This window comes from Temnothorax longispinosus, chromosome 2 (genome assembly GCF_030848805.1).
Source record: "Temnothorax longispinosus isolate EJ_2023e chromosome 2, Tlon_JGU_v1, whole genome shotgun sequence".
NCBI classification, from domain to species: domain Eukaryota; kingdom Metazoa; phylum Arthropoda; class Insecta; order Hymenoptera; family Formicidae; genus Temnothorax; species Temnothorax longispinosus.
In genome coordinates, this window is record NC_092359.1 from 16449946 (window position 1) to 16465188 (window position 15243).

The 15243-nt window shown below is 31.7% G+C and overlaps 1 protein-coding gene and 2 pseudogenes across 1 annotated transcript; all 3 read right to left on the minus strand.

Annotated features, from left to right (window-relative positions):
* Positions 1-1242: 1242 nt before the first annotated feature.
* Positions 1243-9132, minus strand: LOC139808138 (uncharacterized; annotated as a pseudogene).
* A 669-nt stretch (positions 9133-9801) lies between these two features.
* LOC139808359 (odorant receptor 22c-like) lies at positions 9802-11410 on the minus strand. The gene is made up of 2 exons (XM_071770248.1): positions 10642-11410; positions 9802-10382 (listed from the first exon to the last, which is right to left on the minus strand). Exons 1-2 carry the CDS (start codon positions 10859-10861, stop codon positions 10039-10041), a joined length of 564 nt encoding a protein of 187 aa, XP_071626349.1. The 5' UTR covers positions 10862-11410; the 3' UTR covers positions 9802-10038.
* Positions 11411-13723: 2313 nt separating this feature from the next.
* LOC139808139 (uncharacterized) lies at positions 13724-15130 on the minus strand (annotated as a pseudogene).
* Between the last annotated feature and the right edge of the window lie 113 nt (positions 15131-15243).

Sequence of the window (15243 nt, forward strand, 5' to 3'; positions counted from 1 at the left end):
TTTACCGAAAAAATTTATAATATAAACTAACGTTACATAAATTTTACACAAAATAAACTGGAAATTTTGTGTAAAAAGTCAATACATGTTGAATTCGTATAGGTAATATATTCTTCTATACATGGTAAATAATTACTCGTCATTGGGATCTGTTATGTCTCTTTTTTTTCGTTTATCTGAGTTGAAATTGCTCGTTGACAATTTCTAACGGAATTAAAGTGGTCGTTATTATGTACTCATATGTAGAATAACTAACCCTCCAGTAGGCGCGTGGGATGTATTTTGCACTTTAGATTTCTTTTCTTCTAATGAGTGTTCTGAATTCATTTCAATACAGATCCAATTACTATGGAAAAAAATATTGAAATTAAAATATCAATCTATTAATATACTTTAAGATGTGTGCAACAATAAACAACATCAAACAGAAAACAAAAAAGTATTAATTGGTTCAATATTTACAGCATAAATAATGTGGGATGTAATTTACACCCCACACGGTATTTTACATTTCAAATTTTCATATTTACTAAAGAATTCACAAGAATAAATTAGTCGGTGTTTAAAAAGTTACTGTTATATGAATATCATAAAATTATAAAAACAAAATATTATTCGAAAATTTAAATAGACATCGAATTTTATTAATGCATAATCGTATTTTTGTATTATAGTAATTATTGTTTAAGGTCTTCATGTATCTAGTGAATTTTTAAATTTATTGTTATTGTGGGGAGAAGAACCTAACGCTGTGTAGAACAATATGCATAATGTAAAACCAAAGCCAATAATTACCCATTATAGCCCTTCCTTGTCATTTTGTTTGTTCAGATGATACCTACGGTTCCTCGTATGAAGTAACGTCCAACTCTGTGTCTGACCTAAATAGGTCATGCCAATTTGTAAGTGAGATTATTGATTCTATAGTACTCGAAACATTCCTGTAAATTTATATATCACATGATTAAAAATAAACATAGGCGATAGATGTATTAATAAAGATGGCATTTAAAAGTTATAGTTATGTACCTACATTACTAAACTATTGAAAATATTGTTTTTGTGATGTGATTAAAAATAGAAAAATTAGAAAAATTATTTAAAATATTGCAGTTATAAATTATCCTTACGACAAGTCAGTATATAGTGTATAAAATAAGCAAAGCAAATAACTACTCATCAAGTGCGCCTGTTTCTTCTGTAGTTTGTACAAATGATTGAACAGACAACTCAAGTGGACTTTCAGGACTTCGACTTTGGCGTTCTGCATTCGTAATGTGACCCGTGGAACTTGAAGTGCTTGGCCTGTATTAAAACGTATTTGAATTATTATAATTGTACGCATTATTTGATGCTATTTTGTACTTATTAATGTGATCCGTAATGGAGTGAAGTTATGAGACTTATGAGAGTGAGGGAGGGAAGAAGAAAAATTGAGAAAACGATAGATGATTAAGAATTTACTCGATTTTCTGTAATACTAATGTCAAACAATTAATGTTTGACATTAAACTAATGTTATAATTTTTGTACGTATACAAAGTGTCCCATTTTAATCTATCATCCCTTTTATCAAGGTTAAGCCGAATTAAAAATATATTCAGACAGAAAAGTTATTTGATGTTAATCGGGTTTGATCGTGACCTTTATTTTACCTTAGGTCAAAGGCAGAACAGTATTTCAAGGTAAACTTAATTTTTTAAAATAAAGATTTCCATTTTTTTCCGCTTATTCTTGCAGCTGATGTTGAAACGATTTTTAAACATTATAATACTTTTTTTTTCGTGAAGACTTTCCTGAAGTATATTAATTTTGTTATAAATTTTTTAAGAATGTTTTGGAGGTACCGATCTAACCAAAAGTCATGGAAATATTAAAAACACCGATATTAACTCTCCAGAGATCCAAAGACAAAAAAATGTATATAAATATAAATAGTTACGGCAAGTCTAATAGAATGTAAAAGACATAAACTTAGTGACTGCAAATAACTTACTACTTTTTTTTCTTAAAAAGAACCTCGGCAAAAAAATTTCTGAGAGTAAATTTGCTCTGAATTTGACTTAATAAAGTGAAATCTGTGAAAAATTATAGAATTCTGTACCGTACGCGCCGAAAGTCCGATCACGAGCAATAATTTTACTGTTTTTTTGTGATTTTCTTTAAAACTATGTTGTAAAATTATTTCAAATTTTGTTGCCATATTTTTGTTTGTAAATTGATGATCTACTTATGTGTAAAATTACTATATTAATAGCATTTTTTAACGTTTTTTTTCTATACTTTTTTATGTTACGTTACAAGCGTTATTTTATACGTAGAATAACGATAAAAATCGAATAATATAATATTTACTTACTCATTTTGATTATTGGAGATCTGTATTATCGGACTCTGCATTGTGTTCTGGTTTCTTATCAAAAGACATTCTTTTTTATGTTGGTGTAAAGTCCCATATTTCGATAAATAAGAAAGTACTTTTCCGCATATCCTACATGTTGCTTTACATTCATTTGAACCCGTGTAATATTGTTGTAGCTCTTCAGATAGTTCACTATGCCATTTATCGGGATATTTTCCATGTTTATTACCTAAGTGTGTTCTTAATTTTCTTTTTAAGTTACATTCTAGACTTGCCTTAATTATTTCATCACATTTCATGCATTTTGCCGAACAAATAAAAAGTCCTAATCGATGGAAATAATTCCATTGCCACTCATCGCTGTCTCCTGGCAATGCCATTATTATACCTTGTTGTATGTAACTAACCTACTTACAGAATGTCTAACGTGGTACAGAAATCGCCTCAATTGTCGTTTGCAAAACTTCTCACAAAGGTCAAAGAGAGGGATATGGTTTATTTATCGGGTTGTATGTCAATACACGAGACGAGTTAGGCTGAAGTCACATGGCATGTATTTTCCGCGTAACCAATTAGAAGAGAGAGAGAGAGAGAGAGAGAGAGATTGATTGATTAGATTAATTTATTATGCCCAAGCGTAAGCTAAAGGGCAAAGTAGGAGTAAGCACAAACAGAATGCGAAACGCAATCATCGTATACAAAAGTATCACAGATAAACTTAAACTAAAAATCTTAATACTAATCTTAAAGCTAACAGTTCAACAGAGCATAATAACAAAATCATACACAAGTATCGCAAATGAGCTTAAACCTAAATCATAAAACTAATCTTAGAGCTAACGGTTGACAGAGACTCACAAGTGTGTCGAACAGTAAGCAGCGAATAGAAAGCAAACAATGTCAGTCAGACTCCAATGCAAATAAATACGAACGGAGAAGATTCTTAAAAGAGCTAAGAGGAGATGCAAATTTAATATTGTCAGGAAGAGAGTGCCAAAAGTACATTGCAGAGAATCGGAAAGAATTGCGATAGGTAGCGGTTCTATGGAGAGGAATGTGAAAGGTTTGCGAAGATGAGGCCAAACGATCTGATCTCCTCAAAGCTAAATCAGGAGTAGTGAAAAGTTCCTGAAGATAAGAAGGTGATTGTGTATAGAGAATACGGTAAGTTTGGCAGTCAAGAAAAGAGAGAGAGAGAGAGAGAGAGAGAGAGAGAGAGAGAGAGAGAGAGAGAGAGAGAGAGAGAGAGAGATGTATTTTCCGCGTGACCAATTAGAAGAGAGAGCGTTTCGCATTTTCAGTTACGCATATTCGCGCTTTTGATTGGTTACGCGTTACGTGGAAAATATCAGTCCATGTGACCGCACCCTTTAGTCCATCGACGTGGTAGCGTTGCTGTAGCTCGATCATCTGACATTTGACATCTGTCATGCTCGCGAGTTACGTTTCACTTTTTACGTTAGTTTAAACAAATAAATATATTCCAGTATTTAACTTATGTAGTATCATTACAATATATATCTCACAGTTCTAAAAATGATTTACTATTTATAAAAATTGCGTGTCACTCTTTTCTATCCCTATATATTTCATCTCAATATTTGTAAATATTTCGAACATCTTTTTCCATTTTACGTTTATCGAAAGTTGTTTCTAAATTCACAAATTTTATATAGGCGGTTTTTTTTCATTATTTTCTCTGTTGCTACTCGTAAAGCAAAGAATGGTTTCGCGCGTTTCCCTATTTCGTCTAAATTCGTATTAATCTTCTCTTAATATTTCTTCCACCCTTTTTTCACTTTGCACGATTTTATTTAAAATTTCTAACGCGTAGAAAGTTAAACTAATCGTTTTAAGAGGTTTTGTATACTTCAAATAAAAGATTTGCTGTTTAAAATAAGAAGTTACAAACTTCTACAATTTAGTTTTTAGTTTATCATAAATTTTAATTTTACTGATTTAGTTTATAAATCTAATTTATGAGACAAATCGAATATATGTAAATAAATAAAAAATGAATTGCCAGTAAGGATTACCGATATAAAGATACTAATTTCGTTTATTTTTAAATAAATTTAATTCATTATATAAAACTGGACAAAACATTACTGATGTGTGTGTGTTTTACATGTTTACAAATATTTGTATATACATAAATTTTTATCTGTGCGAATCATAAACCGGTAAGTATCTTTATGCATTGTTTGTTTATCACACATTTTTATATCATTTAATTATTATCTTACCGTTAACTTATGTCTTGTCAATGTGTTTGTCAAAAAGAAATCTTTTTCTTTGTCAGAATATCAATCGTCAGAAATATTAATATCTATAGTATAATTCTGCTTTTTTAATTAATATATATATATATATATATATATATATATATATATATATATATATATATAATTAATATATACAATTAATGTATTATATATATAATATTATATATACATATACACACACACACACACACACACACACACACACACACACACACCGAATAATATTGTAATTGAAAAACGATGAAAGATATATGTATATTTTTTTGTTATATATTTTACACACACTTATACATATATATAAAATGTCTAGTAATTACCGTGCCACTTCTTCTGAGCAGGTAGAGCTGATTAAACTGAATAGAAAAGTTTTTTTATTGCTTTGCAAATTTCTAAAAAATTAGTGAGAAATTAGTTAATAAAAGTTTGTGATTAAGCGTGCATTCGCGCGATTCAGCCCTGAGCTCCGTAAAGCGCATATGCGCGCATTTATCTGTAGCATACGTATATGTATAACGTTTACTATATAGAAAATGTGCGCATATGCACTTTACGGAATTCCAGCCCAGTGTTATTTGTTGTTGCTAGACGCATGTTTCTTTCAAAACTTTGTCGCGTATTGTAACAACCGCAACTGTATGACGCTGGGCTGTTTTTTCTCATCGAATTACGCTGATGCACATACTGATTAGCAGATCTTTATTAATTAATATTCTTCATTAATTTTTAAGAAACTCGTTAAACAGTTAAGGACTTTTCTATTCAAATCAACTTGCTCTATCTACGGTAAATAAATGGCACGGTAATTACCCGTACATCTTATAATTTTATATTTGCAGCAAAACTGCCGAGTTTTAACAATATTGTCCATAATCGGCAGATCATAAATTATTTGCATTAATAAAGATAATAAGACTTTTTTATGCACGGAATATATTTCTATATGTGCGGTGTATTTTGAAATAAAATTGCTTTAGCAATAAAAAATGATAAGACAAAAAAAGTCAAATAACAAGCTGACAATACCAAAAGATTAGCAGTAGTCGCTAGTATTAATGCAGTAGTATCGATAAAACAGAAGACTTTATGTATGCTCACTAGAGCATTCAAGTACTTCATAACGCATTTTGATGGTATTGGATACTCCAGCATGGTACCCTCATTCGTTATATTGACGTGCTTATATTTTCATCCAGAATAGCAATTAGCCCGTACATCACACAACTAAAGTAAGCGAAGCCTAAAATTAAACAGCAGAGAATCCTTCCCATAAATAAAGTATGTTTTCGCATGATGGCACGTTCCATTGTGTTTTCAATTGTCAAATAATCCTTCACGACAGAGCTATAATTGTTAGCCAAATTTCTTGCGTAAATGCGAAACCATACTGTCTTCAGCATACCAAGTATCCCGCAACAGATTAACATGAGGCAGTCTACGTTCGTCTCCGCGTCAGTGCAGCCCAAGTAAAATTCGATAGAAGGTACGATGAACATGAGATTCTGTTGACACGATTTCACGTGATATAGCATCAAACAGATATCAATTTACGTTGATCTCGAAAGATCATGCGTCACTCATCGTCGAGGCTGAACTCAGAAGGTGCATACCGCGCAACAGATGTCAAAGGTATATGGTATTAGCGAAAAAACATTGTGAACTTAAAGTGGCCAAACACCGATGGACCAAGCCATCAATTCGAAAGGGGTTATCGCGTATGCGATATCGTCTTTCCATCGTTCACTTGCCATCGGACTAAGGTAATGACTGTAACTGCTAACAATAACCAATAATGTGACATATGCTCGATACGACGCCGACGTCTGCGTTCCGGCCCATTATTTATTCATCTTGAAACTTATATCAATCTGCTTTTATGCTCTTAACGCATTATCGCAGAATACATAGAACTATATTGTTACACAAAATTATTCTTCAATAAGAATACATAATGTATAGCCTCAATAAGAATTTATTGTGACCACGGTCTTACACACATTGTGATTATATTTCTTAAGCTGTCGTTTATCGAACAATCGCTTCACATTATCGTACATGAACTGGCAAGAAGAGAACTTTACATGATCCGTTCATACTACCGTATATTCTACTGATAATATTATATTTTATTTTGTCTTGACTCTTTTATTTTATTTTAACTGTGAATGTTGTAGATTTAATTTGTCCAAATATAAAAATATATGTAGCACGGGGATGAGTAGACTTTTTTTTCAGACAGAAATATTCTTATTACATAACTTTTACAATTAAACTTTTCTATATACTTTAAAAAGAATTTATAGGATATTATCTTATTTCCTTAATAATGAATAAAATTTAAAATAATAAAGTTTTAACAGTAATATGTTTTGATGTAATATAATTTGGAATTATGGAATATACTATTCAATTAGGCTAAAAATTTCGCATTGCTATAAATAGTCTTCTTAAATAATATATGTCACATATAATATATAATATGAAAAATTTTTTAGTATCTATTTGTTTATTGTTTTTCAATCATAACACGTAAGGCGGATAAATAGGATACTGCAGTCCTCAGAATGTCCGTGAAGGTAGTACGTGTAACGTAGAAAAACTTTCCGGCGGTCAAACGAATGGGTATATTCGTTTTTATCATAATAAACGCTAAGTTTGATATATCATTGGGTGAAAAATCGTACCAGTTGCTGTCATAAAGCGCGAATGACAAGACTTCGCTTTGATCCCTCAAATTATCGCCCACGTACGAGTACAGGAAGCATTGCAGCAACATAACGATCATTATCACAATGCTCTTCATTATCATAACCATGTCGTGAATGTGTCAGAATACAATAAGTCCGAAGCCTTAAATTAATACATTTTATTCTCCGTGACTGGTTCTCTTCAAACTATATTATATTAAAATATTTGATTAAATCCCCATATATATATATGTTATAATAATATAAAGAAATTTAAAAAAATATATATTATTTTTATATAATTTTTACAAAAATAAAACTTATCCGGTCTTCCAAACATTACAAAAATTTTAATATATGGCCTTTTTAATAAAAAAAAAATTGAAAACCTAATATAGAGCATCATACTAATATACGATTCAAAAAGCTATTAATGCATCAATTTTCTTACAACATGCAAATTTATTTTTTATTTAAACAAAATAATTGTTAATAGATATAATATAGTATTTTTAGCCTCGATGAGACATAAGAGCCTATACACGCTTGTTGGAGTATTGTAAGTACTCCAAGGCACATCTTGATGGTACTGGATAGTCTAATACAGCGTCTTTATTTGTTAAATTTATTTTATTATTTACATTATCACCCAGAAGAGGAATTAGCGCATATATTATACAACTAAAGTAAGAGAAACACAGCATGAAACAGCAGAGAATTCTTCCTCTAGAAGCATATGTTTTCGCATAATGGCCCGCTGTTTTGCATTTTCAATTATCAGATAATCATCCACAGCAGAGCTGTAATTGTTTATAGTCAAATTCCTTGCGTAAATGCGAAACCATACTGTCTTTCTTCAGCATACCAAGAATTCCGCAACAGATTAACATAAGGCTGTCTATGTTCTGCTCGGCATCAGTGCAGCCCATATAGAGTTCGATGGAAGGCAATATCACCATTAGACTCTGTTGGTATGTGTAAATTATATCTTTTTAATGTAAAATTTTGTGTGTCTAAAAAAGATTTGTCACGATTCTATGTATAATTGTACATAGAAGTATTACACAAATACTTTAATGAGTTTTATTAAAAAGATGCTAAAATAAACCAGCCTGATTTTAAAATATAGAAAGTACATAATTATATATTTAAAAATTTAACTACATATTTCTCAAAATAACGAGATTAAAAATAACGAATTAAAATAATAAATGATAAAAATTGTACGTAGCATTAATTTTTTCGAGCTAAAGTGTAAAACAGAGTCTAGCAAAACTTAATATTAATGAGAATTTGCTTGCCATTCTGAATCATATCATTCATCTAGTTCGTTTCTCTCGGACGAATTATAAAATAAGTGATATGATATACATCTAGAATGAGCGAATTATGTTATATTTAAGTATGAATGAACAACAAACAGACATGAAGATTTTAAGAAGCACAGTTTTTGTTAGCCAAAATTTCCACGGCTTACGATCGTGCTCATTTACGATCCACTCAATGTTTTATTATCCCTAGAAAGAAATATTTCACTGCCTACGTTGTCAATAATGGGACATTTACTGTCCAGAAATTTAAACACTCGATGTTGCCATTGCGAAGTTTTGTTTTTCAGAATAATGCGATGGGGAGCGCGGTGGGAGACGTTTTACTTATGTCTTCGGGCTATTACGCAACGAGGATCACTGACATCGAAAAAGATGCGTACCACGCAACAGGTAGCAAAGATGCATCGTAATAGCGAATAGATGTTATAAACTTGAAGTGGCCAAACGCCGATGGGCCACGTTAGCAATAAATTTGAAAGGGATCATCGCGTATGAGACATCGTCTTTCCATCGTTCATTCGCCATTGAATCGAGGTAATAACTGTAACTGATGCCAATGACTGATGATGCTCTTGGTACATTATAGACGTAATGCCTCTATTCCGAATCATTTTTTATTCAGCTGGAGACGTATACCCGTTTATCAGCCTGCCTCTATGCTCCTAACACATCATAATAAAACGTAGAGAATTATGCTTTCACGCAAATTTTACGTTATTGTACACGAATTTACATGACTACTTCTCCTAAGTCGTCTTTCACCGACCAACTACTTTTTATATTGCGCAAACTGTTAGATAGAGCCGTATATATTTCGTTCACTATGTAAGCGATTGTTTCACATTTTATTTTAGTTCAATATTATTTTGGTTGAATAGTATGATGTGTATGGTTGATTAAAAGTGTCTTCAATATTCTTAGCCAGTATTATTAGTTTGTAATGCCTTCTGATTTAAAAACCCAATATGCTGCGATAATTATTCTTCTCGTCAGCTTTTCTTCCAATGAGTTCAACAACATTCGAATCTTCAGGAACTCTAGTTGACCGTAAAGGCGTGCATATAGTAATAACAAAGAAGAAGCTATCACTTGAGCATGCTGCCATTAAGATTATAAACCTCATAAGTAATTGCATAAGAAAAATTAATTTATATATGGAATATAAAATCCCTCGGAACAGGCATGTTGACGGAATAAATAAATTCTATAGAATTACTGTATTATTACCAATAATTATGATCTTTTAAAATATCTCAAGATGTTATGCAATTATAAATGTACCATACTGACATTATTTTCCTTATTAATATACTTAATGTTAAAGTAAAATCCGCAATAAAAAATAAAAATATCTTCTTTCCTGAAAGAATTCCCGATCACGTTTCTAGCATTATTCTTAATACAGATAAATATGAGGCGGAAGCCTTCAGAATTTCCTTAAAACTCCTGAAATTTATTGCTAGAAATTTTCCTGCGGACAACTGATGAGGATGAGCTGCTCGAAGGATCATCAATGGTAAACTCTTGATCACGCTCACGTCAAAACTATACCACGATGAGTTGTAAATCGCCGAAGCTAATCTTTGTGATTGGAATTCCAACGTCTGTCCGGCGAAACAGTAGAGAAAAAGTTGTATCAGCAGAACGGCGATGAAAAGAAGATGTTTCATGGCAGCGTATGTATTGTGCATCGAAAGTATGAGCAGGATTAATTGAAAGCCTGAAATACATACAATAACGAACATAATTATCGATAAGTTTAAAACATTTCTTGTGCAAATTTTTGATAAATTTTATACTTTTTTTACTTAATTCTATACCAAAAGCGAAGGTGTTAAGGATACGTTTGCTTTATATCTTTATCTTTTAAATGTCATGGAAATTATTATACTACATAATGTAGCAATATTATATTACTCTGTTTCAAGACTTTTATAAAAATGTAAATTGGATTGCAACTTATTTGAAATAAAATGTACCTTCGACGCATAATAGAATAACACTCATTAGAAGTTGTGATAAGATGACAAAACTGAATGCTTTTTGCAAATGATGCGCCAAATATATGAGGCGATGATGTCTCTTCAACAAGACACCAAGCCTGTTGCGACTATGCAATTCCTTGCTATCCATTCGAGAGAACCCTGAGAACTTCGAACTGTCCGCACACGTGCATCGTGAGATTGAAAAAGAATCCATCGTTTCCAAATTGCGAGATACAGTTGACAAGGATTTGTAATGTCTGCAGCACTTCAATAAAGCAGTAAACAAAAACTGTATAACTCCCAAAGACGCAATAAACTGCTAAAAGCAATCTTCTTTCGCTTGTTTGATTGTAAATCTATTCTTCAGAGGTCCAGAACAGATTAAAATTGGCGAATATAAAGGGCGAGAAGAGAAACATGCAAGAAGCACATCCAAAGTAAAAGAATACCACGGAACCCAGTCTACCAATGCGCGCGTATTTCAGCATAATATCGCGCGAATAAGGATTTTCCACGAAAGTCCAATCATTGATAAATAATAGATTCCACTAAAATTAATTTGTGTCTCTAATTCACACGATGCAAGATTAGTTTTGCTATACTAGTTACTGATGTGGACATCGATAGAAAAGCATTCAATGCGTCCTCATGACCACGACAATGACGGATAACTTTCAATGACAAGCTGATCGTTGCACTCAGCTAGTTGACAATAAAACAAAGATATTGAGACAGAGAGAGAGAGAGAGAGAGAGAGAGAGAGAGAGAGAGAGTGTTCTATGTAAAAATACTTCATTTTTATTAAACTATATTTTATCAAGAGACACGGGAGCGTCTCGCGTCAAGTACATGTACATATATACATGGAAAGAACGGCTTTGTTAAAGTATTTAAAAATTTAGTTAATAAATTAATTATGTAAGACGCTCAAGCGTGGTACTAGAATGTCAAAAAGTTTTAACATTCTAGTAATTAGCTTGAACAACTTACATAATTATTTTGATGCTCCAACAAAATTATTTCTGGATCTGTATTTACCTAAATTTTAAGATATTTTAGCAAAACAGTTTTTTCCATGTAACTTAATATTTATAAAATGTTTTAGCTTAATTGATGTGATAAGACATTATTGAAATTAAACACAATGTGCGATAAGGATAAAATTTATTATTCCAAATTATACGATAAACGTTATACGCATACAAGAAAACAAAATAAAATTATTAAAAAATAATTCTATGTAAATTACTCTAATAATGTCTGAAAGTATAACTTACTTCTATTATTGTCGACATAAGCCATCTAATTCTTGAAAATATATTTTCCTTATCTAGTACTCAAAGTCCAAGTATTCCGAGAAAATATTTATAAAGCGTTAAAACGTATGCAGTTTCAGCATTTCATTTCACAGCCGATCTCATTCTCAAACTTTAAAACTTCAGATCGCAGCTATTTCTTCTGACTTATTTCATCCGATGACAGTTACAATTATATTACATTGTAACAATTATCGAGTTTCTCTTCAGTTCCGCGCTTCTTTTCAAAAGCGAAGTAGCGTAGTCTGTTTTACCACGATAACTGCATATAGTATATGATACTCGATAAGTATAACCCGCATTTGTTTCGTTGCGACAACCCCTCGCACAATTGAGTTTCCTGGATTTCTTTCTGATTTATTATTCATGCCTTCAGTTCTTACCGTTTCCTTTAAGAACGCAAGTATACCCTACGTTTCCATATATGTATTTATACAAATAATATGGTTATACGCGATGCGACATTGTCCTCGATAATACTTACTTCGTCTTGGAAATGATAGATTTACGGTTGCTTAGGGTCCCAGTAAGCAAGAAACGTCAAGAAACATTTCAACTACATTGCATTAATGTTAAAACGTTGCTGTAATGTAGTTAAAATGTTTCTTGGTGTTTCTTGCTTAGTGTATCTGTTGATAAATAAAAAATCTACAGCTGCAACAATGAAACGTTTTCTTAAATTGTTGCCCTAGCATTCTGTAAAGAGAAACGATTTATATATTATTTCCCCGGTAGGAAGATATTTAATAAGATATATAAAATAGAAGAATGTTATGTATGGAGATAAAACGTAATAGAAGAGACTGTAGAAAAAATGTAATATTTGAATATAACATTTTTACGCAATAAACTAATCTTTCTAAACAATAATAACAAAACATTTTTTATAATACATTGTTAATAATAATTTATTAGGAAGCGTTTCTTATGTCTCTGAATTTTTTTGGTAATATCTTCTAAAACAGTGAGAAACTGAAATATAATCTATATAAGAGAAGGCTGCAACAAAGCAGGGGAAACATTAGATATAATAAATGGTCGTAAAAATAAAAAAACCAGTGTGAAGAAAAATCGGCAATATAAGACTAACTGAAATAAATAATGTACATATAATTTTAAAACTTACATTTGATAAATTATATGTCTTCAATATAAAGAAAAACATAATAATGTAAAGTCGAGGCCAGAATTTATGACGAACATTTTATGGTGCATTAATCGTTCCTTATAATTAACTCTTTCAATGCTAAATACTTTTGATGAATGGATCGTGCGTGCGCGAAATATCATAACTGTAGCACGTGTTAGCGCTATAAGCTTTTGTTTTATTTAAAATTTTAACTGACTTCACATAAAAATATAGGTATGTCTATAGCGTTCCGATTCAGCGAATGCACAAACTCGCCCATAACCCTCAGTGTGTTATTTGCTAGATGTGTTTACAACATTACATGTCCATAGTACTAAAAGGGTTAAACAATGTATCTTAATGTAAATTGCAAATATATTAAATTCCAAAATTAAATCCCGCAAAATCCCGTTTTTTTCTCGATTGATATGCGACATAAACGTTGTGAACGATTCAGTTTAATCAAATAAATGGCATCATTTTTCTTTACGGCAAGCCAAAGTGAATAGTCGCAAAATATTTTTAATCCATATTTGCACATAGTATCAGTTGTCATAAGATCTCTGGAGATTTTTTAATCTCGCCATATACGTACGCACATACACACGACGCATATACGCACACATGAATGCTACTGATTACATGACTGTCTTATCGCTATTCGTAAAACTGAAATATACGAGGCCGATGTCTTGAAGATGTACATCATTGTCTCGCGATTAACAAAGAAAAATTTTCCACCGGTTAAGCGAAACGGAATACTCGATCTCATTATCGCGAAATGCAAATTCTTCATCAACGTTAAAGAAAGCCTAAACCAGGAAGTTGTATATAACGCATGGAATATGCCTTCGCTTTCCTTTTGCAGGTATTCACCACCATGATTGCATTAATAAGTAGTTCAAGACAAGAACACTCTTTGTTGCTTCAATATAATTTTTCTTGTTTAGGTATATATTTAAACGTAATCCTAAAAACAGACATTTTATTTTAAGATATGTACAAATGTGTTCAACGTGTCAACTGTGTGAGTGTGAAAACTTAAATTTTTAATAAAATATATTATAAATCTCTTCCATAGACATTGTAAACGTGCATGGCATAAGCTGCTACTATGGATGAGGGGTGTGTAAAGGCCTCTGCACAATAAAAAATATAAGGGACAAGTAACAGATATTAGCGATTAGGAGTAAGGAATCAGGATTCAGAAATAAAGTTAGATGCACTATGAAAAACACAGGCAACAGAAACAGGGAATAACACAGGCAATAGATTTTTAACCTATCGGAAGCCGTGTATTAATGCTACACTAGCTTTATTCCTGATTTCTTATTTCTAATCGCTAATATTTATTCCTTGTTCCTTATATTTTTTATTGTGCGGGAGCCTTAAAATTTGGCAGGGAAGAGTCGGAATATCCAGGCCTATACTTTGGTCGTTTTCGACTGCTTTCGACCGGTTTGGCTCACATCAGCGCTGAAAGTATCGCTATATCTTCTATCTTTTGATAGCCGAAGTATAGGTATGCTCCCCTTACCGTGAATCTGTCTCCCCCGCTGAGCTTATGCTCCGTCTAATATAATATTTATGGTCTCCTCAATTTTCATACAAATATGTCGTGTGTGTGGATTTTATATAACATATTGCATTATATAATAAATACGAAATAAATATTCGATATACATTACCTATCATTGCAAGCATAATTGTTGTTACCACAAGTTAAGATAATATAAGAAAGTGTAAGCTATATCTTCCAAATTTTCATACAATTCCATTAGCTTCCATTAGCTGTGCCTGCAATGTTAATCAAACCGACAAATTTCTTTCGATAATTTGCCTTGGAGTCCGGTTCGTTCGCAAAAGTTTTGAATTTGTTCTTAAGCAATTCAAGTTGACCAGTGAGATGTATCGTGATATTGAAGAAGAAGCAGTCCGCAATACATAATAAGATGGATAATATCATTGCTTGAACGACCTGGATAGGTAAGAGTATTGCAAATTGTGAACCCGTGATCAAATTACCCAATGGACCAAATTATTGTCTGATTAATGATATACGTCAGAAAATTACGATTAAAAAACATTTGATTCAAAAATATTTGCCTGATTATCCGCTCTCCCAACCGATCACCCACATCCAACTTACAA